This window comes from Furipterus horrens, unplaced genomic scaffold (assembly GCF_987537825.1).
Source record: "Furipterus horrens unplaced genomic scaffold, mFurHor1.1.pri manual_scaffold_13, whole genome shotgun sequence".
Lineage (NCBI taxonomy): Eukaryota > Metazoa > Chordata > Mammalia > Chiroptera > Furipteridae > Furipterus > Furipterus horrens.
In genome coordinates, this window is record NW_028327183.1 from 28,810,857 (window position 1) to 28,835,947 (window position 25,091).

At 51.8% G+C, this 25,091-nt stretch overlaps 1 protein-coding gene across 1 annotated transcript in view; it reads right to left on the reverse strand.

The window, feature by feature from the left end:
* CLMB (calcimembrin) overlaps positions 1–25,091 on the reverse strand; it is a 29,865-nt gene that overhangs the window by 2,223 nt on the left and 2,551 nt on the right. The window contains exons 2-3 of the mRNA XM_090260706.1: positions 17,384–17,429; positions 335–475 (exon numbers count right to left, since the gene is read on the reverse strand). Coding sequence (XP_090116832.1) covers positions 335–475; positions 17,384–17,411 — 169 coding nt within the window. The 5' untranslated portion in view covers positions 17,412–17,429. The remainder of the gene's footprint in view (positions 1–334; positions 476–17,383; positions 17,430–25,091) is intronic.

Genomic DNA, 25,091 nt, shown 5'->3' on the forward strand with positions numbered 1-25,091 from the left:
GCAAGATAGAGCACCAGTCGCCTGGCTAGCAGGGAAGGCGCATCCATCAATTACCTTGGTAAGCCTGCCCAGCCCCATCCATCACTTGCTCGGCTGCCAGCAGGGGCTGTCTAGCTAATTACTTAACATGCCACATCTTGCTGAGGCTGGTGCTATGGTGGGGGGTCCATGGTAGAGATCCAAGGGTAAATTTTTAATGAACCCAGGGGGAGGTGGGCACTCAGACCCACGGCACAAAAGGGGACCCCTTGAGCTATCCCCAGCTAGACCCCTCCCACCATACACACACCACACCCAACCTGGCTTGGCAGTGAGCGGGGCAGGGTGGCCTCACCTGTCCTCCTGGAGTCCCTTGGCAGCATCATGCCCGTGGGGGTGGGAGGGGTGATGATGATGTTGGGCACATCCAGGTGCTTTTTGTTCAGGACGGGGGCCTCATCATGGCTGCTGCTGCTGCTGACACACATTTTAAAGCCTGAGAGGACAGGCCATGGAACACACACGTACACACGACAGAGAGACAAGCATCAGTGGCCGCTGGGGAACTGCCCACCGCTGGCTGGCTGCCTGCCTCCCCCCGCACGGTCACTGTGAGTCCTGACAGCTCTCAGGGAGGAGGGCGTTGCTGTCTCCAGTTCACTGAGGCTCGGGACAGTTAAATGACCCACCAACCTTGCAGGACTCAGCAAGGGCAGTTTTACCTGCTTTGCTCACTAATGTAACTTCAGTGCCTAGAACAGTGTCTGACACCGAGTAGGTACTCAAAACATGACTCTAAATGGATGAAAGCACAGAGCTTGACCTGGAACCCAGCCTGTCTGAGTGGAAACCATGCATGAAGTTACCTCTGCTACTAACGACTTTCTGAAGGAGTCTGGGTAAGACTGGTGTCTTTCCTTCCTTACGCATTAGGTTGAATTCACCAGTGAAACTGTCTGGGCTTGGAATTTTCTTTGTGCAAAGACTTTTGACAATTTTTTTTTTTAAATAGATAAGCAGGCTCCTTAGCTTTTCTGTTTCTATCTTGTGTCAGTTTTGGTAAGTTGTGCTTTTCAAGGAATTTGTCCGGTCCAGTTACCAAACTCCACGTGTCACAGAAGTACGTGCACCATCCACCCCACCCAATAGCTTCCTCCATTCTTCCTGTCTGAGTCAACGGCATCACGTCAGCAGTAAGCCTGAGTGCGGGCCACACGTCTTCCTCTTCCGCCTCTCCCTCCAACCCCCAGCCAATTTAAGCAACCTGCAAGCCTGCAGACGCCGCCCCCTCAATATCTCTGCCGCCCTTCCTTCTCCCTCCTCACGCCCTTAACTAGTTCCTCCGTCTCCCTCTTCAGTCTGCCCTCCAAACAGCAGCCAGAAACTGCAAATCTGATCATAGCACATACCCACTTAGAATGCTCACTAGCTCTTGACAATTGTCGACAAGCAGCGTTTCCCAAAGTGGGTTCCCTAGAACACTGGCCTCCAGGGGATCCCTTGGGAAGGCGGTTCTGTGATCAGATGAGTTTGAGAATCCCATCTACTCTCTCCTTCTCTTGAAGGTTCCCGTGCCCATTAGAGAATTAAAGGTCGTGAGAAGTCCTGCAGTAAGGAAGCTGCTTTAATTGTGTTTAACCTGGGGCTTCCTAAACTTAAACAACCTTAGAGTCTGTTAACATCTCACAGAACCACGAGTCATAAAATACATTGTTGATCATAAATTAAAGTTAACCTCTTAGCTCAGCTTTCAGCCTTCACAATCTGACCCAGATTACCTGCAGCCTCATTCCCTGCCACCTGCCCACTCTCCAAACTGCTCAGTTTCCCAAATATACTGGGCTTCCCAGCCCCTTCATGTCCTCGAATAGGCTGCTCCCCCGGCCTCGAAAGCTCTTCCTCTTTGACCATGGTAGTGAGCCCCGACCCACCCTTCAAAGCATGTCACAATGGGCTCTCCTTTGCAGAAGATGCCCCAGCAAACCGGACCCCTCCCTCCTCTGTCGTCTACACTCACTCATTCCTCAGTCTTCCAGCACTGACTAGTTCTCAGTTCTGTCTTCCTTTACTCTGAGCATCTGGGGGGCAGCCATTAATTACCTCACTTGAGTCTAGCATAGTAAGTAACTGGGACAGAGCAAGTAGGAGTGGTTTGAACTCAAGTTGAAAAACAACTTCAGGCACCATTGGATTGGGTGTTAACATCCTTATCTCTATGCTTTGCCACTTTGTTTTTTTCCCGAAGAGCCCCCAACTGGGATTGTATTAGCTCAAGCATCTGAGCCCCTGGCCAACAGCAAGAGCTGAGCAATGGGATGATGACTATTCCTACTGCTCCTCAGAACAACCCTGAGCACACTGGGACAGTGCTCCTGAATGATCCCTACAGGGTCATGGGGTGGTTCTCAGGCATGTCCCCGAGAGTTAGGGTCTAAGTCCCCTGCCCTTCAGTGTGGGATGGACTTAGGGTGAATTCTAATGAGTAGAATGAGATGTAAGGGATGGTGTGGTGTGTGACATCCAAGGGGCGGTCACAAGAGATACTACAACCTCTTCCTCGCTCTTCCTCTGGGAGATGCCAGCTGCCATGTTTGAGGACATGAAAGCAGCCTGTGAGGAAGCCCATGTGGTTGAGAAACTGAGGCCTCCAGCCAATAGTCAAGTGAAGGAGCCACCTAGAAAGTGGGTCCTCCAACCCAGTCAAGCTTTTGGATAAGATTGAGGTCAGGTCAATGCTTGAATGTGACCTTACAAGAGACCCTGAGCCAGAACCTCCCGGCTAAGTCATTTCTGAATTCCTGGCCCACAGAAACTGAGATAATGTTTAAGCCTCTACATTTTGGAGTGATTTGTTACACAGCAATAGACAGCTGAAACAGTCAGCACAGCTTGCCTGTCCTGGGGAGCCCCTGTGGCCCTCTGAGTCTACCAGGCTGGTTAGTTCTGTAGGCAGAGGCCCCAACAGACCATGAGCCCCTCAAGAGCACCCACCCAGGCCTCTGCCAACTTGATCTAAAACAGTGTTTTACAAGCCTCCTTTAAAGCAGCAGAGCTCTTTTTCCTGCAACTTTACAGAGAAGCCCAGAATATAACATAAAAGGAAGCCACTTGGAGCAGGCCCTCCCGCTCCTACTGGTAACAGCCCTCACTTACAGATCATTCGCTGCGTGTCAGACACAACACCGAGCACCTTCAGGACTACCCCGAGGGGGGGCGAAATGTAAGTAGCCCCATCTCACACATGTGGAGACTGAGGACCAGAGAGAGTAAGAACTGGCACAGAATAGACGAGCGTGTGGCAAAGCCGGGATCTGTCAGACTCCATAAGCTGGTGCTTCCAATAACTACAATTTAGTAAAACGGAGCTGGGAAACTTTGTGAAAAGGACCAGATAGTAAATGTCTTTTCTTTAGGGGATGTGCAGTCTCTGTTACAACTATTCACCTTTGCCACTGCAGCGGAAAGCAGCCACGGCAAGCAGGTAAATGAAAGGGCGTGGCTGTGTCCCAATAAAACTTTATTTTATAAAAGGGCAGCAGGCTTGATTTCTGTGGTTGGCCAATCCAGTTCTCTAACATCTCAGTGGAGTTTGGGTCAGGGACCTGCATCGTGTCCTAACAAGCAATAATAGAACCTCAAAAACCTAAGGCTCTTAAATGCCAAAAATAAAAAACAAAATTCCAAACCTGGCTACTGTTGGGCAGTGACAGCGCCGGCCTCTGAAGGGCGGCAGCACGAAGAAATGAATGAATTCACATAAAGCTCTTGCCCAGCCAGTGGGGCCCGGGGGGCACTCAATCCCTGTAAGCGTCTCTGTAATCATCCATAAAGAGCATCTCATTGAGCGCCGGCAACAAAAGGAAGCTCTGATTATTGTTATCTGTGACAGGAGGGGGCCTCTCTGCTCAGTCTCTGAGGCCCCTTCCTCAGTGAATATTCCACAGTTCTAAAATAAAATGCTAATAGAGAAAAGCCACACTCCTCCCGGGGCCCCACATTTGCATTTTAACATGTTCTGGGAGCTTGGCGACAAAGCCACATTCTTAATCAGGAAGCATCAGGTCACTCAGTGGGCCCTGGAGAGATGCTGGAGGAAGAGAGGAGGGAGGGAGGGAGGAGGCCGAGAGGGGAGGAGGGAGAGGAAGCAGCGAAGAGGGAGGAGGAGGGTGAGACTGGAGCTCCTCTCTAATCCCCAGGCTTCGCAGCCTCCCAGCAGAGGTGGCTGAGCAGGAGGGAAAAAGCTCTCAGGAGGTAAAGCCGATTTTGGGGATTAACGACAAATGCCAACCCAGCCCCAGACAAGGAGCTCATTTGTGTTAAAGCCAGAATTGTTATTTGTTAATTACCTGCCCACCTCCAGCCATTAAGAGCCCGTTTCCTGAGGGAAAGAGCTGGGCTGAGGTTACAGGGTGCAGGGACCCAAGGAGGGAGGGAGCAGGGAGGGGATCCCAGCACCTGGAACCATTCAAAGATTTCAGGGTGGGTGTGATGGGAAGCTTGTGCAGGAAACCTTGCCCTGGCCTTGGCTGGACCCTGCTGGTTCTGGGCCCTGGAGACAGAGGAGGTCAGACTGCCCTATCTCGGCCTCTGGAGCCGGCCTCTCCGAGGGTGAAATCAGGAGGCTGACTTCCTCTGCAACCAGGCGCTGCTCTTTCCCTGCCAGAGGGCAGTGGTGTTCCAAGTTGGCTGCCCAATGCAATCACCTGGGAAGTTTAAAAATACTGACGGGGGGGACCCCATCCCCAGGGAACCCGATGTCACTGCTTACCACCAGGACCTTTAAAAGCTCCCAGGAGAGTCCTGGCTGGTGTGGCTCAGTGGACTGAGCACTGGCCTGTTAACCAAAGGGTCACTGGTTCAATTCTCAGTCAGGGCACATGCCTGGGTTGTGGGCCAGGTTCCCAGGTGGGGCCTTGGGAGAGGCAATCACATATTGATGTTTCTCTCTCTTTCTCCCTCCCTTTCCCTCTCTCTACAAATAAATAAAATCCTTTAAAAAATAAAAGATAAAAGCTCCCAGGAGAGTCTTATAGCCAGGGTCGGGAATCCACAAGCTAGGATGACTGGGAGCAGGTGGCTTTCCTCTATGAGCCTCAGTTCCCTTGCATGTAAAAATGGAGTTATAATACCAATCTTGTAGGAATGAAACACCTAGTGTGGGGTGTGTGGCTGCCAAGTGTAGGAGAAATGACCAACGTGAGCCAGCTGGCCAGGGCCTAAGGGATCCTAGGGGAGGAGGGATCTGCAGATTGTTGCCTCCTCCAGCTAAAACCTGCCACCTCTTCTCAAGCATCCCTGTGTCAGGCTCTGGGCTGAGCCTGCCATTTTCACTATTGCATTAATCCTCAGTGTGGAAACTAGGGTCACGACCATTCGCCAGATGAGAAAACCAAGGCATGGAGAAGGGAGGCCCCAAAACAAGCAAGGCCAGGTGGCTCCAGCCTGAGCGCCCATCTTGCCCTTTCTGGTATCCACCACCACTTCTCAGGCTTCAGAAGCCCTGAGCCGTGCAAGTCTATCCTCTGTTCAGGATGCTCAAGGTCCCTAGGGACAAGGCACTATTCCATATGCAGCTCTCAACAGCCACTAGGCCACCACTGCGCCAGGCCATGGTGGTCAGAGCCAAGAGCAGGTGCTGCCCTTCCACAGGCATCACAGCTCAATGGCACCCTCTGCTGGTACATTTAAAAATGACACTCGGACTGGCACTCTGCTTGAGACCTTGTCCCTAGGCATCCACTCTTCCTTAAAACACAATCCCACACACAGTGGGCCTGCCAGACCCAGAATGCAGTGGGAGGCCAGCATGTACACCTGGGCTTTGGTCCATTTGGGCAGAGGCTTCACCTCCTTGGATCTCCTTTCCTCACCTGCAAAATGGTTTGAATAATAGTCCCCACCTCCAGGTGGCACAGAGCGGATTAGGAACCACACTGAAACCCTCATCCAGCCAACCCTGGTGCCATCATTATGTGCATTTTGCAGGTGAGAAAACCAGAGCTGACGCCAGCAGTGCACGCTCAATAAATACAAGCTTTTATTAGCAGCATGAGATTCCAACCTTAGCACCTACTCATTGATCCAGCCAATACTGAGCAGCACCTGGGTGCTACCCACCAGCTGAGTTCAGGTCAGGGACCTTGTCCCACCCTTGCAGTTGCAGCTGGAGTGAGGGCTAAATGTTGTTTATGTACTGACTCTGACAAAATATTTCTCGTTCGAACTTAACATTGCAGTTTTCCTTATTGGATTGGAATGGCCACAGGCTCTGGAAGGAAGAATAACTGGGTCTGATGTTCAGGGCCCCTGCTTCCTGGTTGTGACTTTGCCTCGCTCGGTCCAGCTTTCTCACCTGTAGAGCCTGCTGCTCCCTTGCCTGACAGCACTGGTATAAAGTCCAGGACAGAACCGGGCCCAGGGGCGGGCTCAGTCAACAGGCATTTCTTGTGTACCTACTTTGTGCTAAGCATTGTTCCGGGTGCTGGGAACATAGCAGAAAATAAAATAGTCCACCACACTTTGGCTTCCTATGCCTCCAGGCCCCAGCAGCAGAACTGGGACCCCAAAGATTTCAGTGTTGACTGGAAAAAAAGTAGGGAGGGTCCCCAGTGATCCAGGCAGCTGTTGGGACAGGCCCACACTGCTAGGCTGGGAGCATGGCACTCACGGAAGGCCAGGGACTATGTGAGAACCTCATGGGAATTCATCATTGTTCTTCCCAACTAGGCTGACAGTGTAAGAAGCCAATCTTCCAGATGGGCACAATGAGGCACAGAGAAGTCAGGGACCTTGCCCAGGATCATGTGGGATTTGATGTTGAGCCAGACCTCCCTGGGGCCAGGAGGCACATAAACACCTCCCAGAGCTGGGTCAGTGGTAGGAGGAGCAAGGAGATGATGGGAGGGAGTGTCAGGATGAGGACAGATGTGGGAATCAGAAAATGTCTCCCAGAGGGGGCCTATCCGAGAGCAGCCACAGCATGCACAATAGCCCTGGGGCAGGAACGCAGGGTGCTAGGGCCAGCACTAATTCCTCAGAGGTGACCAGGAGTCTGGATTTAGTGCAGATCTTTCAAAAAACAAACCGACAAATGCCTCTGAGGGTTTCAGATGCACTTAATCTTTTTTATTTATTATTATTTTTTTTAAAATTCCAATTAAAGGGAAAGCCTTGCATTATTATGGATGAGGCCAGGGCAGTGTGGCGGTTTTACCTTCTGGAGGCAGCCAGCCCAATGGAGATGACAGTGGATGTTCTAAATCTCTTTTTAATTAAGGAAAAAGCTCTGGTTTGCGTCAGGGATGAGCTACTGGAGAGAGAACCTGGGGGAGGAGCCAGAGAGAGGATTCAGCACAGCAAGGTGGGGGGAATGTGTTCACTTCCCTGACTGTCCCTGTCCAACACCCACCTGCCTGCCCACAGGCAGGAACTCTGGCAGTCCCTCTCTCCTGCCAGCCCTTCCCAGTTCCAGTAGATGGTCTCTACTCCTCCTAGCTCTAGCCCCTTCGAGGAGGCTTCAGGGTCTCAGCCACAGTTTGGTGGGCTAGGCTCAGACAGCAGGTGGCCTTGGGCAAGCGGTCCCTTCCTCCAAGCTCTCACTCTGCTCACATCTAAAACAGACACAAGATCACTGTGAGAAATGAAGTAAAAAAATAAAATAAAATAAAATAAAATAAGTAGTAGGCACCTCCCTGGCCTGTGGGAAATGTTTGATGTGGGTAACGCAGGGTTCCTGCCTGCTGACGTTTGGAGCTAGATCACTCTGTGTGGGTCCGCCTGTGCATTGTAGGGTGTTTAGGAGCATCACTGGCCTCCGGATGCTGCCACCTTTCAACTGGGACAACAAAAAAAGTCTCCAGACACTGAAGTGTCCCCTAGTGCTGGGATTGCCAGATCAAGTTTAGGGCACATTTTTTTCCAGTCCACTAAAAGTTATGTCCGCTGTGTCCAGCGTGGCTCAGTTGGTTGGGCATCGTACCACAAAACGAACAGTCATCGGTTCGATTCCTGTCAGGGTGCATGCCTGGGTTTTGGGTTTGGTCCCCAGCTGGGGTGTGTATGAGAGGCAACTGATCGATGTTTCTCCCTCACATTGATGTTTCTCTCTTTTCTTTCTCCCTCCCTTCCTCTCTCTTTCTCTAAAAAAAAAAAAAAAAAAAAATGAAAAGTATGTTCCACGCAATATTTGGGACATACTTATACTAGACAATTATTCCTTGTTTATCTGAAATTCAAACGCAACTAGGCATCCTGTTTTATGTTGTTTTTTTCCCTCCTATATCTAACAATTCTACCGGTTTGGGGGTAATAAGTCGTAGTAGTCATAGCATAATATTGACAAGAGCTTGGCACTTCAGAACAGTGCCAAGGGCTGCTGTATCTTCTGTCCCCCATGTGGCCCGACTGCATGGCTGTGCCGCTGGAACTATAGGATGGCCCGAGCCAGAAGGACTGGCATCCCCAGTCTGCCCTTTGCCAGCTGTGTGAATGGAGCGAGTTTCTTACCCCGTCTGAGCCTGTTTCCTCAGCTGCCAAGGGGCTAAGTTATAGATGGCAGCACATGGTCAGCCCCTTGCTGGAATAAAGATTTGAACTTTTGCCCTAGATCATACCTTGTAACCTGTAAGGCTCTCAAAACGATGCATGATATTAAGTGGAAAGTGTCTGGGTGGCCTGGCCAATAGCAGGGCTTAGTGGTGCCATATCATCAGGACCATGATTACTGCTATTAAAGGGACAATTAGGCGAGGGGGTTCCAGGGCCGGACACGTGCTTCACTCCTCTTTCCCTAGCTGCAGCCCTCCCCAAGGTTATGCCCACTCTGGATACAGCCCTCCGCCATGTCCAGTAGATGGGCAGGTAAAGGGCCTGTCCCCCTTGATCCAGGACAACTCTAGGACCACCCCTGCTCCAGAGCGCGCATGCCATGCTAGGAAGCCCAACACGCCCCTGGCCAGCCTGGCTTCCCACTGTCCATGACAGGCGTTGAGGCTATGAGCGCTCCCAGGCCACGGGTCTGTCCTGCCACCTAGGACAGGCTGAGAACAGTTATCAGCTTGTGAGCTGGACTCCAGGCCAAGTTAGTGACCCCTCACGGTGGGTGCCAGGCTCACTCACTATGGCTTTGGTGATGAAGGGCCTGGCCCATAGTCATACATAAAATTTTAAAGACATTTTGAAAGGGCAGTAACAATGGCCCCAGCAGTGATTTCTGGGCACCCACCACATCCAGGCCCCGTCCTCAGCTCCTGACATGCCACGTTCCATCCCAACAACAGCCCCACCCTGTTGCCCATTTCATAGTTAAAAACAAAAAGCTCTGATTCAGCGAGTTGAAGACCCTCAGCAAAACCACATGAGATTTGGACCTGTTAGACCAGAGTCCCTTAGCTTTGTACTGGCCTGTCTCTGGCATCATGAGGCCTGCAGAGCACAAAGTGAAAAGATGGGGAGGAGGGAAGGTCAGAGGTGGACGTGGGTGCAGCACTGCCCTGGCCCAGAGTCACATCTGCAGCCCTGCCCTGGCGTCTGTACCCCTACCCTGGTGTCTGAAGGCTCCTTGGAAACCACGCCCCCAGGAGGGAGAACGGCAATTCCTGGCGACCAGGAGAACCAAGCCACTCAGGCTGCTGGCCAGCTGCATTCTAGCAGGTGATTATTGGTTAGCTCATACCTTACTTTGGAGTTCTGAGCAACACAAAGCCAGGAAGGCCCCCAGTATGGGCAGCCAGAACCTCACAGTGAGTCCCAGCATCCGCCTCCCTGTCCCTTGTGTCCCTTCTCCTCCTTCCTACCCTTCCCTGGAGGCTCACTCTTCATCCTTCATTCATTCCCAGTGCTTCCAGAGCACCTGGTGCATGCAAAACTCAGAGGAGCCTGCCAGGCAAGAAGAGGTGGGGTGGGGGTGGAGCACACATCCGGGTGCCCAGTCACGTTTCCGGACACCCTCTGGGCCCCAGCTCGGTCACATTTTAGCTGTGACCTTGGGCAAGGAGTTTTAACACCTGATGCCTCAGTTTCCTCATCTGTATGCCAGGGATGACAAGCAACTCTCCTCGATATGGGAGGACAGGAGTGGAATCTGGCTCGTGAGCAGTGAACTCCCTCTTGGGCTAAGAAGTGACAGCACAGCTGCCCAGCCAGAGACAGGTCCTGGGTCTTCACACCTGGGTTAGAGTCAAGAGACTGTTCATTCCGCAAACACTGATCGAGTCCCTACTGTGCGCTGACCCAGAGCCAAACACACACTTCAGGGATGAGCAGGGCAGCTGTGGTTCGCAACCCTGTGGAACTGGGAGAGTAAGGGGGATGTCTCCTGAGTACTAACCATGGTGTGTAGGACCGGTTCCTCCCCACGGGTGGCTACTGTCTCCTCCCACCTGTTGTGACACCTGACTTCCACACCCAAGGTCCTCCCTCCCTCCTTAAAGAAGACAGCAGGTGCTGGGGATTTAGCTTAAGAAGACAGCTTAAATCCCTGCTGTGAGCCAGGAGGCTAATCCCTTCAGAACAGGGCAGGGCAAAATTAAGCACCATCTGCTTCAGTGTTGAAGACAGGTTAGGATTAAAACAAACAAACAAACAAACAGGCTTAGATTATCTGTCCCTCCTCTAAGCAGGTAGGCTGGGGATCTCCAAGCCCCCCAGCCCCTACCTCCTGGGCATATAGATCTGTTCAAAAGAGCCCTGGATTGGAGCCTGCATACCTAGGTTCTCAGCCAAGCCAACCTGCCCCTTGTCACCTTGGACAGTCAGTCTGCACCCCAGGCCCATCTGAAAAGCAAGAACAATGGACCTGGACAGTGGTTCTCACCCTGGGCTGCCTACAGCTTCATAAGCACACTGGTGCCCAGAACCCACCCACACCAGCCAAATCCCCACCCTGGAGAGTGGGCCGGGCCTGCATCTTTTTGAAAGCCTGCCACGTGGTCCTGATGTGCAGCAGAGGCTGACACCCTGGTTTGGAATGATTTTCGTGCTTCCTGTCACTCTGCAAAGAAATTCTCGATACCACACCTCCAGTCCCATAGCCCTGCCTAACCCAGCAACCTCAGTACCTCCTGCTCAACCCCCCATTCCTGCCACACTTGCCTCCTCAGTGTTCATCAGCTCCCCGAGCTTGTTCCTATCTCAGAGGCTTTGTTCCTGCTATTCCCTCTGCCTGGAACACTGTTCCCTGCACCCATGTAGCTGGCTCCATGACAGAGAGGCCCTTGCCCATCTCACACCCCTGATTGCAGAACTTTAATTCCCTTCATAGCTCTCGTCACAAAACCTACCAGTCTGGGTTGTGTGTTCAAACATTTGCCTCTGTCTCTCCCACGGAGCTCTGTGACATTCACTGCCGCGTCCCAGGGCCTGGTGCAGTGCCTGGCATGCTGTAGGTGCCACACAAATGAGACATTACACTGCAGCACAGCTCTGGGCTGGGCTCTCTCCCCATGGGAAGGGAGCACCTGCTGTGTGTCAGGCATGGTTCTAGTGGGTGCAGGGTGGGCAGCGTAGACGGAGACCCCTGCCCGTGGCACCGTGGACCCTGGTAACTCTGAAGCTCATTCCAGTAAGACGTTGTCTACCTTGTGGTAGATTCTGGCCTTTAAATCTATCAAGCTCCCACTCATTCTGAAAACTGCTCAAAAATGTATTAGCCTTTTATCCTCTCCCTTTTCATGGAGCTCCCATCCCTATTAGTGTAAAACCCCGAATTCCCTGCCCGCCCCATCGGCTGCGGCTGTGTCCCGGTCTTTGCCCACATACTCACTTCCTGCTGCCTGGAACGCTGTCTGCTTCCCGCTTTTTCCCAGACCAGCCTTCCGGGATTGGTTGCTTCCTCAGTGACACCATCCCCACCCAGGGTGGGCCAGGCTGCCGGTCTCTGTCCTAGCGTGCGGCAGTTAGTACTCAGGAGACAGTGCCCATTCACGTTTACCACCCGTCCCCAGAGTACAGACTTTACAGTAATGTACTTGTATCAATTCAGTAATTGTAATGAATGCACTAATGCGTGATGTTAACTACAGGAGAAAGTGGCTGGGGGGTTATATGGGAACTGTGTACTACTTCTGCAATTTTTCTATAAATCTAAAACTGTTATATAAAAAAAAAGAGTCTATTAAACAAACTAACCACCAGCCCAGGACGAAATCTCCATCTCCTGGCCCTTTCTCACCTGGCCCAGGCTCCTCAGAAGGCCAATCAGCTGGGACCAGCCCTGTCATCACAGTGATGACAGAGTTGGCTGGGGCTGGAACTGGCACCCTCCAGGGAGCCCCAATCACCCTGCTGGCCCCCACGGCGGCCTCAGTGGGCAACACCCACCTCCAGTTTAGCTTTCCCCTGTGGCGGCCTCCACCCCCCTGGAGCTGTTGCCAGAGAGGGAAGGTGAACGTGGCCGAGCGGACAGGAAGCCCTGTTCATTGGAGACCCGCTTTAGTGCTCATCTCAGATATTTCTTGAAACCTGGCCCCGGAATGTCCCCATTCATCACCCCATTTTATAGATGGGGAAACGGAGGCTTGGGCATGCCAAGTGAGCTGCACAGGTTGCAGTTAGTCAGGGGCAGAATTGGATTTGAATTCAGATCTCTGATCCCTGAGCCACTTCACCCGTGGTTCTCAAACTTGATCGGGCACCAGAATCTCCCTAGGGTTGGTTAATAACCCCCAGAGCTTCGGACTGTCTGACTAGTTCCCAGATGATGCTCAGGGTGCAAGTCTGAGGATCCCACTGAAAACCACACGGCTCCACCCTGCCGTGTCCTGGGCAGTGCCATCTGCTGCTGACCGGTACAGAATGTGCTTATGAGCCAGGAAAACCACCACCCCTACAGACAGGCCATGTGACCTTGAGCTCCCCGGTGCCTCAGTCTCTCTGTCTGTAAAGTCACCTCCATAGTCCAGCGGTAGTGAGGGTGAAATGTGGAAGTTGGGGGCACATGCTCAGTTTGCAGTGCCAGGCTCCCAGGGACGCCCACCCTGCACATGCCAGCTTGTACACGAGAGCCCATGAGGGAAATGCTTTTGGACAGTGGGATGTTACAACATAGTACATCTGCCATGCTAGGCCCTTCAGCAAAAGGACCCCACATACTGTACCCACTTTCCTTTGTCACATTCCTCTCTCTAATGTCACTCTCTCATCATCTCCCACTTCGGCTGAGTCTTTACTGCCAATCGGGAGCAGGACATTCCTGTCCCACACCCAGGAGGCTCAGAGGCAAAGTGACCTGTAGTGGGTTGAATAGCGTTCCCCCCAAATTCAAAATTCAAGTCCATCCAGAACCTCAGAACGTGACCTTATTTGGAAATAAGGTCTTTGCAGATGTAATTAGTTAAGGATCTTGTGATGAGATCATCTTGGATTTAATGCTGGTTCTAAGTCTAAAGACTGGTGTTTTTATAAGAGGAAGGACAAAGAAACACACAGGAGGTCATATGAAGACAAAGGCAGAGATTGGGGTTATGTGGCCACAAGCCAAGGGTTGCCTGGAGCCCCCAGGAGCCAGAAGAGACAGGAAAGATCCTCTTCAAGTCCTTTTGGCCCTGTGAGAACTTGATTTAGAACTTCTAGCCCCCAGGGCAGGGAGTGAATAAATTTCTGTTGTTTTCAGCCACCCTCCGGCTTGTAGTCACGTGATACGGCAACCCTAGAACACTAAGACGCCACCATACACAGTCAATGTGAAGACTTGGGAGCTCATGTGGATAAAGTTTCTGGCTACAGTGGCTACTTTAAAAGTCAAATTAAAGCCTTGACCGGTGTGGCTTGGTTGGTTGGGCGTCATCCCACAAAGCTGAAGGTCACCAGTTCGATTCCTGGTCAGGGCACGTGCTTGGGCTGCAGTTTCCGTCCCCAGCTGGGGCACGTATGAGGGGCAATGGGTGGATGTTTCTCTCTCACCTTAATGTTTGTCTCCCTTTCTTTCTTCCTTACCCTCTCAGTAAAAATAAATAAAATAGAAATGTAAAAAAAGGCAAAGTAAAATGTTTTCCTCTGATGAAGCCAGGCTTCTGGGACCAATCTGCCTGGGTTCAATCCCACATTGGTCCCAGGTGAGTGGTCCCAGACAAACTGCACTGCCTCTCTGTGTCTTAGTCTCCTCACCTGGAAACTGAGAATCACAGTAATACCCACTTCACGGTGGGAGGAAAGATGAATGAGTCACCCACTAGAATGAGGGCAACAGGGCCTCGCCCAGGCTAAGCCTCCCAGTAAGAACTCACCATTCATCTTAATTATTTGACTTGGATTCGGATTGTTGAAATTTATCCCAAGGAACTAATAATTTAAAAAATCAAAAGAGCAGCTCTGGCTGGTGTGGCTCAATGGATTGAGCGCTGGTCTATGAACCAAAAGGGTCGCCAGTTTGATTCCCAGTCAGGGCACAGGCCTGGGTTGCGGGCCAGGTCCCCCAATTGGGGGTGCGCTAGAGGCAACCACACACTGATGTTTCTCTCCCTCTCTTTCTCCTTCCCTTCCCCTCTCTCGAAAAATATGTAAATAAAATCTTTATAAAAACATCAAAAGATCAAAGAGGTTCAAATGGCATTATCTACAAAAGCAACAAGTTGGAAACAAACCCAAAGACCAACTCTTTTTTTTTTGTTGTTCTTAACAAATTCTATTTCTAACGATGCACGATAAAAATTACCCTACAACCCTGTCAAATAAGAAATGAAGCCTGAACTAAGACAAAACATCCCGTTGCACTTGTTACCCACTGGAAGCTGTTCTACTACAGTGAAAGCGACACAATACTTTGTAAATGGCATGTTTTAAAGCTCCATTTTCTATAGGAATTTTTTTCTTCTTTTAAATTATATTTTGTTGATTATGCTATTAGAGCTGTCCTGATTTTCCCCCCTTTGCTCCCCTCCACCCAGCACCCCCACTCCCTCAGGCAATCCCCCCACCACTGTTGATGTCCATGAGTCATGTGACATGGGTCAACCCAATGACCAACTCTTGACAGAACTTGATACAGGCATGAAAGAGTTGTGGCAATGATACCGTCTTGAAACACACAGCACTAGCACAAAAACATGAAATAAATTTAAAACAAAAAAGACAGTGCCCTGAACTGCACATGCCAGCGCACGACCAGGTAAAACCAAACCTTTGGGCAGCCAGGTAAGATGAGGCACATGGACAGCTGTGACGGTTACAGGGCTGCGGGGCGTCCAGCACACTGCGGTTTCCTCAAATGTGACCTAGTCCTTATGGGAACAGCGAAAAGAAGGCTCCGCAGAGGCCGCTGGGGCCTCAGGGCTGGTGGGCCTGGGCTGTCTCGGTTTAGCAGAGGGAGGAGGGTTGGTGCCCTGCCCTCTCCGAGGCACGCCCAAGCCTGCGCTGGCCAAGGCTCGGGGGAGGGCTGGGGGCGGGCAGGGCGCTGGCAGCCCAGGGCCCGTGGGCCGACCCCAGAGAGCTAGCAATGAAAAATGTATGAGCAAACCTGCTCAGTAGTGCTGGCTCCCATTCCAGCACTTAGCTCCTCCAGGGCCTGGCCAGGAAGAGGTCCTTTTAGAAGCTCCCGGCCCTAGGAGCACTCAGCCTCCCGCTGGGGCTTTCAGTCCTAGGTGGGGTGCGGGGAGGGCTGCGGGGCTGGGGACTCTCAGCATCTGCAGGTCCTGGGTCTCTCTCCGGGTTAAGATCCCAGCCTTCCTTGGGCTGGAAGATAAGTGGCTCCAGCAGTCCCTTTAGGGGCTTAGATGTCCTGGCACAAAAGCCAAAAGTGGGAGCAGCCTGGTGTCCCTCCGGGGCTGAATGGACAAACCAGCTGTGGTCCACATACACAACGGAATATTATTCAAGCTTAGAAAGGAAACTCTGACACACGCTACAACATGGATGGACCTTGCAGACATTATGCGCAGTGGAATAAGCCAGTCACAAAAAGACAAATACTGTATGATTCCACTTATGTGAGGTCCCTAGAGCAGTCAAATCCATAGAGACAGAAAGTAGGACAGTAGGTACCAGGGCCTGGGGGAGGGGGAGTCAGTGTTCAATGGGACAGTTTCAGTCTGGAAAGGTGGAAAGTTCTGGAGGTGGATGCTCGTGATGGTTGCACAATATTATAAATGTACTTAATGCCAGGGAACCGGACACTTGAAGAGTTAAAATGGTAAATTTCATGTTATGAATATTTTACAACAAAAAACCAAAACCAAAAGCTTGTCCTGACCACCTACTCTGTGCCAGTCACTGGGGAGACCTGCAGCAAAGCCTCAGGAAGAGGGTCTTGGACCTCTACGGTTTGATTGCTGGACCAAGCCCTGCACTTCCACTCCCTATAGACACTCACTCAACAAACACCTACCCCAGTTCCTGCCTGGGCTTAGCCTGGAAGTGCAGAGGGGCCAGGCCCTGGAGGGACATGGGTTGTTTAGGTCCCTTTAGCACCCCACACCCACTTTGCCAACAACACCCCGATTTTCTCCAGGGGAACCAGTACTCCCCACTTGCATGAAGTCTTGGAAGAGCTGCCCATCAAATTGCCCCAGCCCTCCCTGAGGGACAGGTGTCAGCCCTGAGCTGGACCAACCAGATGCTCTCCTGGAGGCTGTTCATCCCAGCCCTCAGGCCTGAATTCAGGAATGAACCTGAAGCACCCGACCTTCCCGTGCCTCCTGACTTCCTCTGGCAGAGGGACGGAGCCAGGGTCAGGTCCCAGACATCCAGGAGAGTGAGGGCTGGTGAGCATCCTGCATGTAGACAAGGGGCCATCCGGGGAGACTCCCAGGTTTCAGGCTGGGGAGACGTGGGGTGGGAGCTGTGTCATGGAATGATGAATGGGCTCTGAGGGAAGGCCTCCAAGTGGGACATCTTGATCTAGATGCCCCTAACTCACCCACACGCTGAACAGAAAGGTCTAGAGCACAGGACAGAGGTCTGGGCTGCCTCTGCCAACACCTACAACACCTCTCAGTGATTCTGTGTCCTTCTAGAACTTTCTCCTTGCTGTCCTTTCCCCTCTCCTGGTTTGCCTTCCCCAGCCTCTGGTAGGCTGACTCTGTTATCTGGGTGATAACAGGCCAGCGGGGCAGAGAGAAAGTGCCCTGTGGGTGCCTGGCACCTACGTCTAGGGCCCCTTACTCCCTTACTCTCCACAGCCTGGGATTAATCTGGCTGAGGGGGAAACTGAGACCCAAGAGGTGCTGCGACTTTCCCATGTCACTGAGTTGCCAATGAAAGGACAGGCTTGGAGGAGCCCGCAGAGTAAGAGCAAGCATTTCTAGGGCACTGACGGAGTACAAGTGCTGCCTTAGTGGGAGGGGCCCCTCCCTCTCCAGGGCAACAAACAGCACTAGGGTCTCAGGGTCTACCCTCTCCTGCCTCATTCCTTGGCCTCCCCACCCCACCCCCACCCCCGTCAGAGCTGGTGAAGGAGAGTCGTCCACCTTACCTTTCAGACAGGACAGCTTAAGCCCCATGGCGGCGCCAGTGCGGGCCTGCGGAGAAAGCAGAGGCTTGTTTGTATTGGCCACGTGCGGCCTGGTCCCCACCCCTGGGCCCTGATGGGTGCACAACAGGAAGTAGTGGGGAGAGAAACCAGGGCCTTCAGGTTGCGGCGCCTGCTGACTACATCTGGGCTGAATTTGCTCAAAGCTGAGTCTGTGCTGGCGGAAAAAACTTTCAGGCGCCTCAAAGCTAAATATACTGGAGGCCGGCTGTGGTCTCGGGTGAAGTTGACGGGGAGGGCGTGGTCAGGGGCTGACGACCCGGAACCCACACCACCTGGCCTTTCCTTTGAGGGACCACAGATGGTGGCTGACTTTATGCTGTGAGGACCCTCAGACACACTGGGTGCCTCTCTTTTATTTTTATTATTTATTTATTTTTAGAGAGGGAGAGAAACATCGATGTGAGAGAGAAACATCGATCAGTTGCCTCTTGTATGTGCCCCCACTGGGGACAGAAACTGCAACCCAGGCCTGTGCCCTGACTGGGAATTGAACCGGCACCCTTTTTTTGCTTTGCAGTATGATGCCCAACCAACTGAGCCACACCAGCCAGGGCAGGTGCCCCTCTTTTCAAGTGCAGATTCTTTGGAAATCTAATAGATTAAGCTAGAAGGGGTGTGTCCCCAGCCCATGAGCATTAAAATTGCTCCAACCAGTGTTCTCAGGATCCTCCTGCAATGTGATGCATCCGCAGTGTCTGAGGAATCACTGAATAGAGGTAGCAGCTGACGGTGCTCGAGCACCTGTGTGCTCCTGACACGCCACGCTCAGCAACAACACTGTGAGGTGCTATGACTGTCCCCATTCTACAGATGTGGAAATCAAGGCTCAGAGAGGTGGTGTCACCCAGCTTCCTATGAGAGTGGAGCTGGGATCTAAACAAAGGACTGCCCTGACCCCAGCTGGGCCCACTCCACAAGGGCCTTCAAGGCTCTTGTTTCCACTTTGGAGGCTCCCTCAGTCTTTAAGAGGCTGATGATGGGGAGCGCAACCCTCTATCCACAGGGCGGCCCCTGTGTACCAGGCTGATGAGGGGAGAAGGGTGGAGGGTGGCCATAAGAAGTGGCCCTCAGGTCTCCGACACAGGTGTGTGGCCCAGTGAGAGCCCTTGCCCTTTGCTCTGAAACCCATGGTCTGCTTTTCCTTTCTGCAGGCTGGGATCCAAGGCAGGTGCCCCTGACATGCAACTGGCCTTGCCAGCCATTCTTGGATGTTCCCCACCCTTCCTTCCAGCCTCCTCATTCCCCGGTATCAGATCTCCAACCTCCCAGCCCCAGCCCCATTTCCCACACATTCCCTCTTCTGGCATCTGATGGGAAAGAGGACCCCATGCAAGTGGTTACAAGGCCAAATGGGGCACCATCTCTATCTAGGTTGTTTAGACGAGCAGGGCAGGCAGACATACCAGCTGGCCCTGGCAGAGGCATGGTAAACCAGGGGAAGCAGAGTGAGGCCGTGAGTACAGAGGAGGGTTCCTGCCCCAGCCTGGGAGGCCTGAGGAACATGGCCCTAAGGATAGGCAGGAGGGCCCTGGCTGGGTAGCTCAGTTGGTTAGAGCGTTGTACTGATACATCAATGCCGAGGTTATGGTTTTGATCCCTAGTAGGGGCACATACAAGAATCAATCAATAAATGCATAAATAAGTGGAAAAACTAATCGATGATTCTCTCTCTCTCAAATCAATTAACAAATTGCTTTTAAAAAAAATCTTAAAAAGATAGGCAGGAGTGGGCCAAGCAGGGAATAGCCTCTCAGGCCCTAGGAACAGAATGTGCGAAGGTCCAGAGGACAAGAAGGACGTGGTCCATCGGAGGAACCAGAGGGTGGGAGGTTGGGGCAGGAGTAGGACGAGGAGAGGCAAAGATGAGCTGGACCCTGAGGGAAATGAGCAGCAAGTCTGCATTCTAGCGGGCTGTGTAGGCCAGGGGCCAGCTAGGAAGCACCAGGGTCCCCAGACCGTCCCTACATGAGTGGTGCTGCTGGGCCCGCAGCCTCAGTACCCTTGGGAGCTTGTTAGCAATGCAGCATCTGAGGCCCACCCAGACACACTGAGCCAGAATCAGTATTTTAACAAGATCCCCTGGGATCCATGTGCTTGTTAAGGTCAGAGAAGCTCTGCTCTGGGCCAGAAATTGTAGAGCCTGAACTTGGAAGACAGCAGGGCAGTGGCGGGGAGAAGCAGCTGTAAGTCCAGTGACGTTCAGGCTCGGGAGGTGGTGGGACCCCAGGAGGGGCCAGGACAGAGGCTTCAGTGTTAGCCAGGTTGGATTTGTGGGGCAGGTAGGAGGTGGCCTGGAAGCACGCACTAGGAGATGGAGCGGGGAGACTGAGGCCGAGGGGAGAGAATAAGAAAGACACTGAGAGAGGGCGGGAGAGTGGGACTCGGACAGCCATGTGTAAAAGCGAGCGTTTCCCACTTGGGGGCAGGCCCGGGAGCGGCAGCTCTCCCGGCTGGGACCAGAGCCTGGCTCAGCCCTGCAACTGCAGGCGGGCCCCTCACCATTCTAGACCTCACCTTCCTCGTTTTTAAAACGGGGATGATGCACTTGCAGCCTCACCAAGTAGCAGCGGGAGCCGATGCCGAGAGTGACGACTGCAAAAGGGCTTTGCTCTGTGCCGGACACCGAGCAGAAGTCCAAGCATCAGCTGCTGTTATTTAGGACAGCGGTGGAGGGAAGGGAGGTATCAGGCCCCAGCGGGGCCTTTTCTCCAGGGTCTTGCTCCTCAGAGTGTGATCCTGGACCAGCAGCATGGGCACCACTGGGAGCCCGTGAGAAATGCAGGCTCTCAGGCCCCACCCACGCCCCACCCGAAGGCTCAGGAGATGCATTTGGACAAGCCCCAGGGGATGCTTGTTACCGGTTAAGTGCTAAGCACTTCATCTTTCCAGCACAGCGGCACGTGGGTATCACCTGGGTGCTTTTAAAAAATACCTATGCCTCAGTCACATCCCAGAGATTCTGGGGTCGTTGGCCTGAGGTGTGGCCTGCCACTGGGACTTTAAAAAGCTCTATGAGGGATTCCAATGTGCAGGATGAGATGTTAAGGACAGGGCATCCTTCTCAGAGGAAAATGAGGGGCTGGAGCTAGGAGAAGACACAGTCTGAGACCAGGCTGGGGGCAACAACGGGCACCTTTCTGGAGCATTCACTGTGTGCCCTGCCCTGGGCAGAGCCCCTCGACAGAGGTGCATGGTCAGTTAATCCTCACAGCAGCCCTGTGAGTTTGGGACCATTTCTATCCTCACTTCCCAGATGGGAAAACAGGCACAGAGAGGATAGTTAACCTGAACTCTAGAACCCACATTTCTTAACACAGAGCTTTCAGGTGGATGGTAGCACACACCTTACTTCTGTCTCTCTCCTCAGCCCTCCCTAGGCCGGGCCTCCCCACCCCCAGGGGTCCTGCAGACAACATCAGATCATCAACAAATGAACTCAGGACCCCTGATGGCCGCCGTAAGAAAGACACAACATCACAGCCACATGCGCACGGTCTGCACAGCGCACTCTTATTTTATAGTCTATTTTCTTTCCTTTTTTACGTGTTGGTCACAACCCACTTAAGAGATTTTATGACACATCCCATCCCAGGGTTTGAACAATGATTTATGCTGAAGTCCTCATAGATGAATCAGTGTCAGGACTTAGCTGTAAAACACTCCAGGGAAACAAGTAGCGCAGGGCAGACATGCAATGAGGGCAAGGGGATGCTGTCTGCCCCTGAAGCTGGGAAATGGGAGTTCATTACACACTTATGTGTCTGAAAAACAACAGAGTAGCCAAAGGAAAGACAACTGTCCACCAGGCGACACTACAGGGCCAATGTCCCGTTTTCTGGTTTTGATCATTGCATAGGGTTCTGTAAGAGCGTCCTTGCTTTGAGGAAACACTGAAGTGTTTGAGGTCAAGGTCATCGTTTCTGCAACTTAACTTTCAAACAGTTCAGCCAGATAATCATAACATGCACGTGTATGTACAGAGAGAGCAGATAAAGCAAATGTGGGTGAGTGCGTGTGTCTAGTGCTGAATATACAGGAGCCCTCTGTGCTCTTGCAACTTTTCTGTAAGCGTCAAGTTATTTCAAGAGAAGAAGTCGACAAAGGAAAGAGAAGCCAACGGACACAGAGTGACTCAATAGGTTACATCTCCTCTGTGCCCAGCACCACTGCCTCCCGGCAGCCACGCAGGGTGCGGTGTGTGTATCAGAGCCCAGTTTCCTAGAGCCCCTTGATGTGGCTGGATGTGTACCTCAGGGACCGGGGCTCTGGCCTGGGGAAGGCTCTGTGCTATGCTGTGCCAGGAACACCACCTCCCAGAAGAGTTGTCCTGAACTGATAGGTTCTGTCCCCAAATCTGTCTTGTAACTTTAAAAATACGTATCTCACCCTGGCTGGGTGGCTCAGTTGACTGGAGCATCATCCCGTACACCAAAAGGTTGTGGGCTGGATTCCCGGTCAGGGTACATACCTAGGCTGCAGGTTCAGTCCTCAGTTGGGGCACGTACGCGATGCAACTGATCGACATTTCTCTCTCTTTCTCCCTTCCTCTCTCTCTAAAATCAATAAACATATCCTTGAGTGAGGATTAAAAAAAAGTACCTCTCTCAAAACACTCAGGGAAGGAAGAAAGGAAGCGAGAAAACAAAACAACACAGGAGGATGAGGGCCCTGACTGGTGTGGCTCAGTTGGTTGGGTGTTGACCTGCAAATCAAAAGGTCACCAGTTCGATTCCTGGTTGGGGCACATGCCTGGGTTACGGGTTTGGTCCCTGGTCATGGCACGTATGAGAGGCAACCAATTGATGTTTTTCTCTCCCATTGATGTGTCTCTCCCTCTTTTTCTCCCTCCTTTCCCTCTCTCTAAAAATAAATTTTAAAAAATATTAATTAAAAGAAAAAGAGAATGAGGACCCAGGAGTGGCCCCAGCTTGGATTCAGGGACCACTGGGGGACAAGAAGCTGTCCCAGCATCAGGCAAACATCACATCAAGGGGTCATGTCTGTGGGCAACAATTCTATTTCGGGTTTTTGAAATTCTCCAGTGGAGAGTTGACACAAACCAACTTTTCTTATCCCAACGCATGTTGCTGTGACTCTTGTCACTGTGCTTCTGCTCCTGACAAGCATAGAACGAAGGTGGTGGGAGGGGGAGTGGTGGGGAGGAATGAGGACCAGGCATCTGGAGGAGCTGTGTGACCTCAGGCAAGTCATTTCCCTCTCTGAGTCTGAAGTGAAGTTCTGCCCCCCAGGCTCAGGGTCTCACTTGTAGAACAGGCATCCTGCCCCTAGCCTCTGGACCAGGCCTGCCCCAGTCATACCTGTTGTCATTGTCATCGCCACTGTTACTACCATGGTATCGCTATGGAATCCTTCTGTGAGGGCACTGCATTCAAGGATCGCCAGAGGCACCAAGGCAGTATAGTTCCTACTCTGATCCTCAGCGTGGCCTGTTGTATTAGGAGGAGGTGCTCCCATGGGGTGATTTGCTTGGGAGTGTGGACGGCCCCATCCCCTCCACTCCCTGTGATCAGAGTGCCAGGCAGAGGGCCAGCACCCAGCAGAGCCTACAGATGCTTTTATGGGAGAACCCCAACTCCACCCCAAAATGGACTGTGATGTTTGGAAAGGAAGGGTTAAAGCTTGATTCTACATCTGCCTGAGTGGAAGCCAGACAGATGCCTAACTGGGGGCAGTGGGGCTACTCTTACCTTAAACGTCATTGTCATCATGACAATAACAGCTGACAGATACCAAGCTAAGGCTTTCAAGAGGCCAAGACCTGGACGGCATTCATTATAGAAATGATTCCATGGAGTCCTAGCAACACCCTAAGAAACATCATTGTGATCCCCATTATACAGGTGAGGGACTGGAGCTCCTAGGGGTCAAGCACTAATAAGCCACAGCTCTGGGCGGCCAAACACCAAAGCCCCATCTGGCCTCCTGCACAGTTCACAGCTGTAATGTTCTACATGCCACACTTCACCACCTGAATTTGTTACAAAGATGCACAGTTTTGTGATTACAAAATAAAGATGTAATGGGAGGGGGCCCTTAGCTTGGCAAGATGGTACCAGCTCTGTCAGGTCCATGTAAGCTGCTAGTTTAGGTATCAATGTCCTCTCTTTCACACATTTGCAGGAGTGTGAAAAACCTCCCTTTCAGATTGAATCGGGCTCTGTTTACATTCCCTTCAAAATATCAGATTAATTATTTGCACAACAGCTTGAAGTCGAACAGGTTCTTTCTTGGACCCAGGCATAAAAACCTCCCTACCAACAAACGGCCATGCGTGACAGGATCCTCTCCAATGACAGAGAGGGACAATGATAAAAACTCACTTCCTCCAGCAGCGTCCACCCCTCCTCTGAGCGGCGGTGAGACAGACGGGTATCTGCTGTTTTGCACACCACACAGCCCTCTTGGAAACCATGAGCATCGCCAACACACTTGGAGTTGTCTGCTATTGTTTTTACAGCAGCATTGAAGAGAGAAGCCATAAACTACCAGCCCGCAGCAGTGAGCTCTTGCCAGCTCACCACCTGCAGGTTTTCAATGCAAAGAGAAAAGTAAACGAGTGTGTTCTTTGCACAGAGTAAAAAGTAATTAAGATGAAGCACTGCGTGCAGGAGACACAAGAACTGCTCACGGGCTGGAGGGACTCTGCTTTTATCATTCTGGTGCCATGGTCTGCCGGTTCCTTTCAGTCACTACTTTTGTGGATTATGAATGCTGGTCTCTGGAGTGCGAGATAAACCCTCCTGAAGTCAATCATAAATCTAGACCTGGAAGCGGGTATAGAAGAAGGTCTCCAGATAAAATACAGGATGCCCAGTTGCTGCATGGGACATACTCATACTGGAAATTAGTCATCATTTATCTGCAATTCCACTTTAACTGAGCATCTTGTGTTTTTATTTGCTAAATCTGGCAACCCTAAGCAGGGGTTGTCTTATTTCTTTTCTTTTTTTAAAAAACTCTTTCACTTATTTGTTCATTTATTGGTTGATTCTTGTATGTGCCCTGACTGGGGATCAAACCTGCAAACTTAGCATATCAGGATGACGCTCTGAGCTTCCTGCCCAGGGCCATGGTTGCCTTATTTCCAATACCTGGGTTTCCCAGATGAGGCCATGGAGGCCCAGGCAGGGAAAGTGAGTGAAAGGCAGGGTCAGGCTAGAAGCCTGATCTTGGTCTCTGTACAGCCACCTCCCAGATGAAATCAGAATAACCCTTTGGAGGTCATGACTCACCGTGTGGCCTCACCTTCCGTCCTTAACAAAGACCTCACTTGAGGACCAAGGGCAGGGGTGAAGAGTCACAGCTGAGGAATGTGACTGTTTGCCCAGGTGGGTGGACCCACTAGACGGGGTGGAAACAGGTTCCACTCCCTGCTGGGAGGATCTGGGCAAACACAGGGAAGAAGGTACTAACGGGCTGGCCATGCTGGGCTCCCAAGAAGGCACATGGAAAATCTTGGTTTTCTTCCTTCTTTAGAAAAGTCGTTTTCTTTTTGCCACAGGATTAGAATTCCTGCAATTCCAGCCAAAGGAACTGTGCTGGGAACAGATGCTACAAGCGTTAACATGCCTTCTATCCTGGTACACAAAGTGCAAACATAAGCATCTTCCTGGCTTGAGCCCATGGA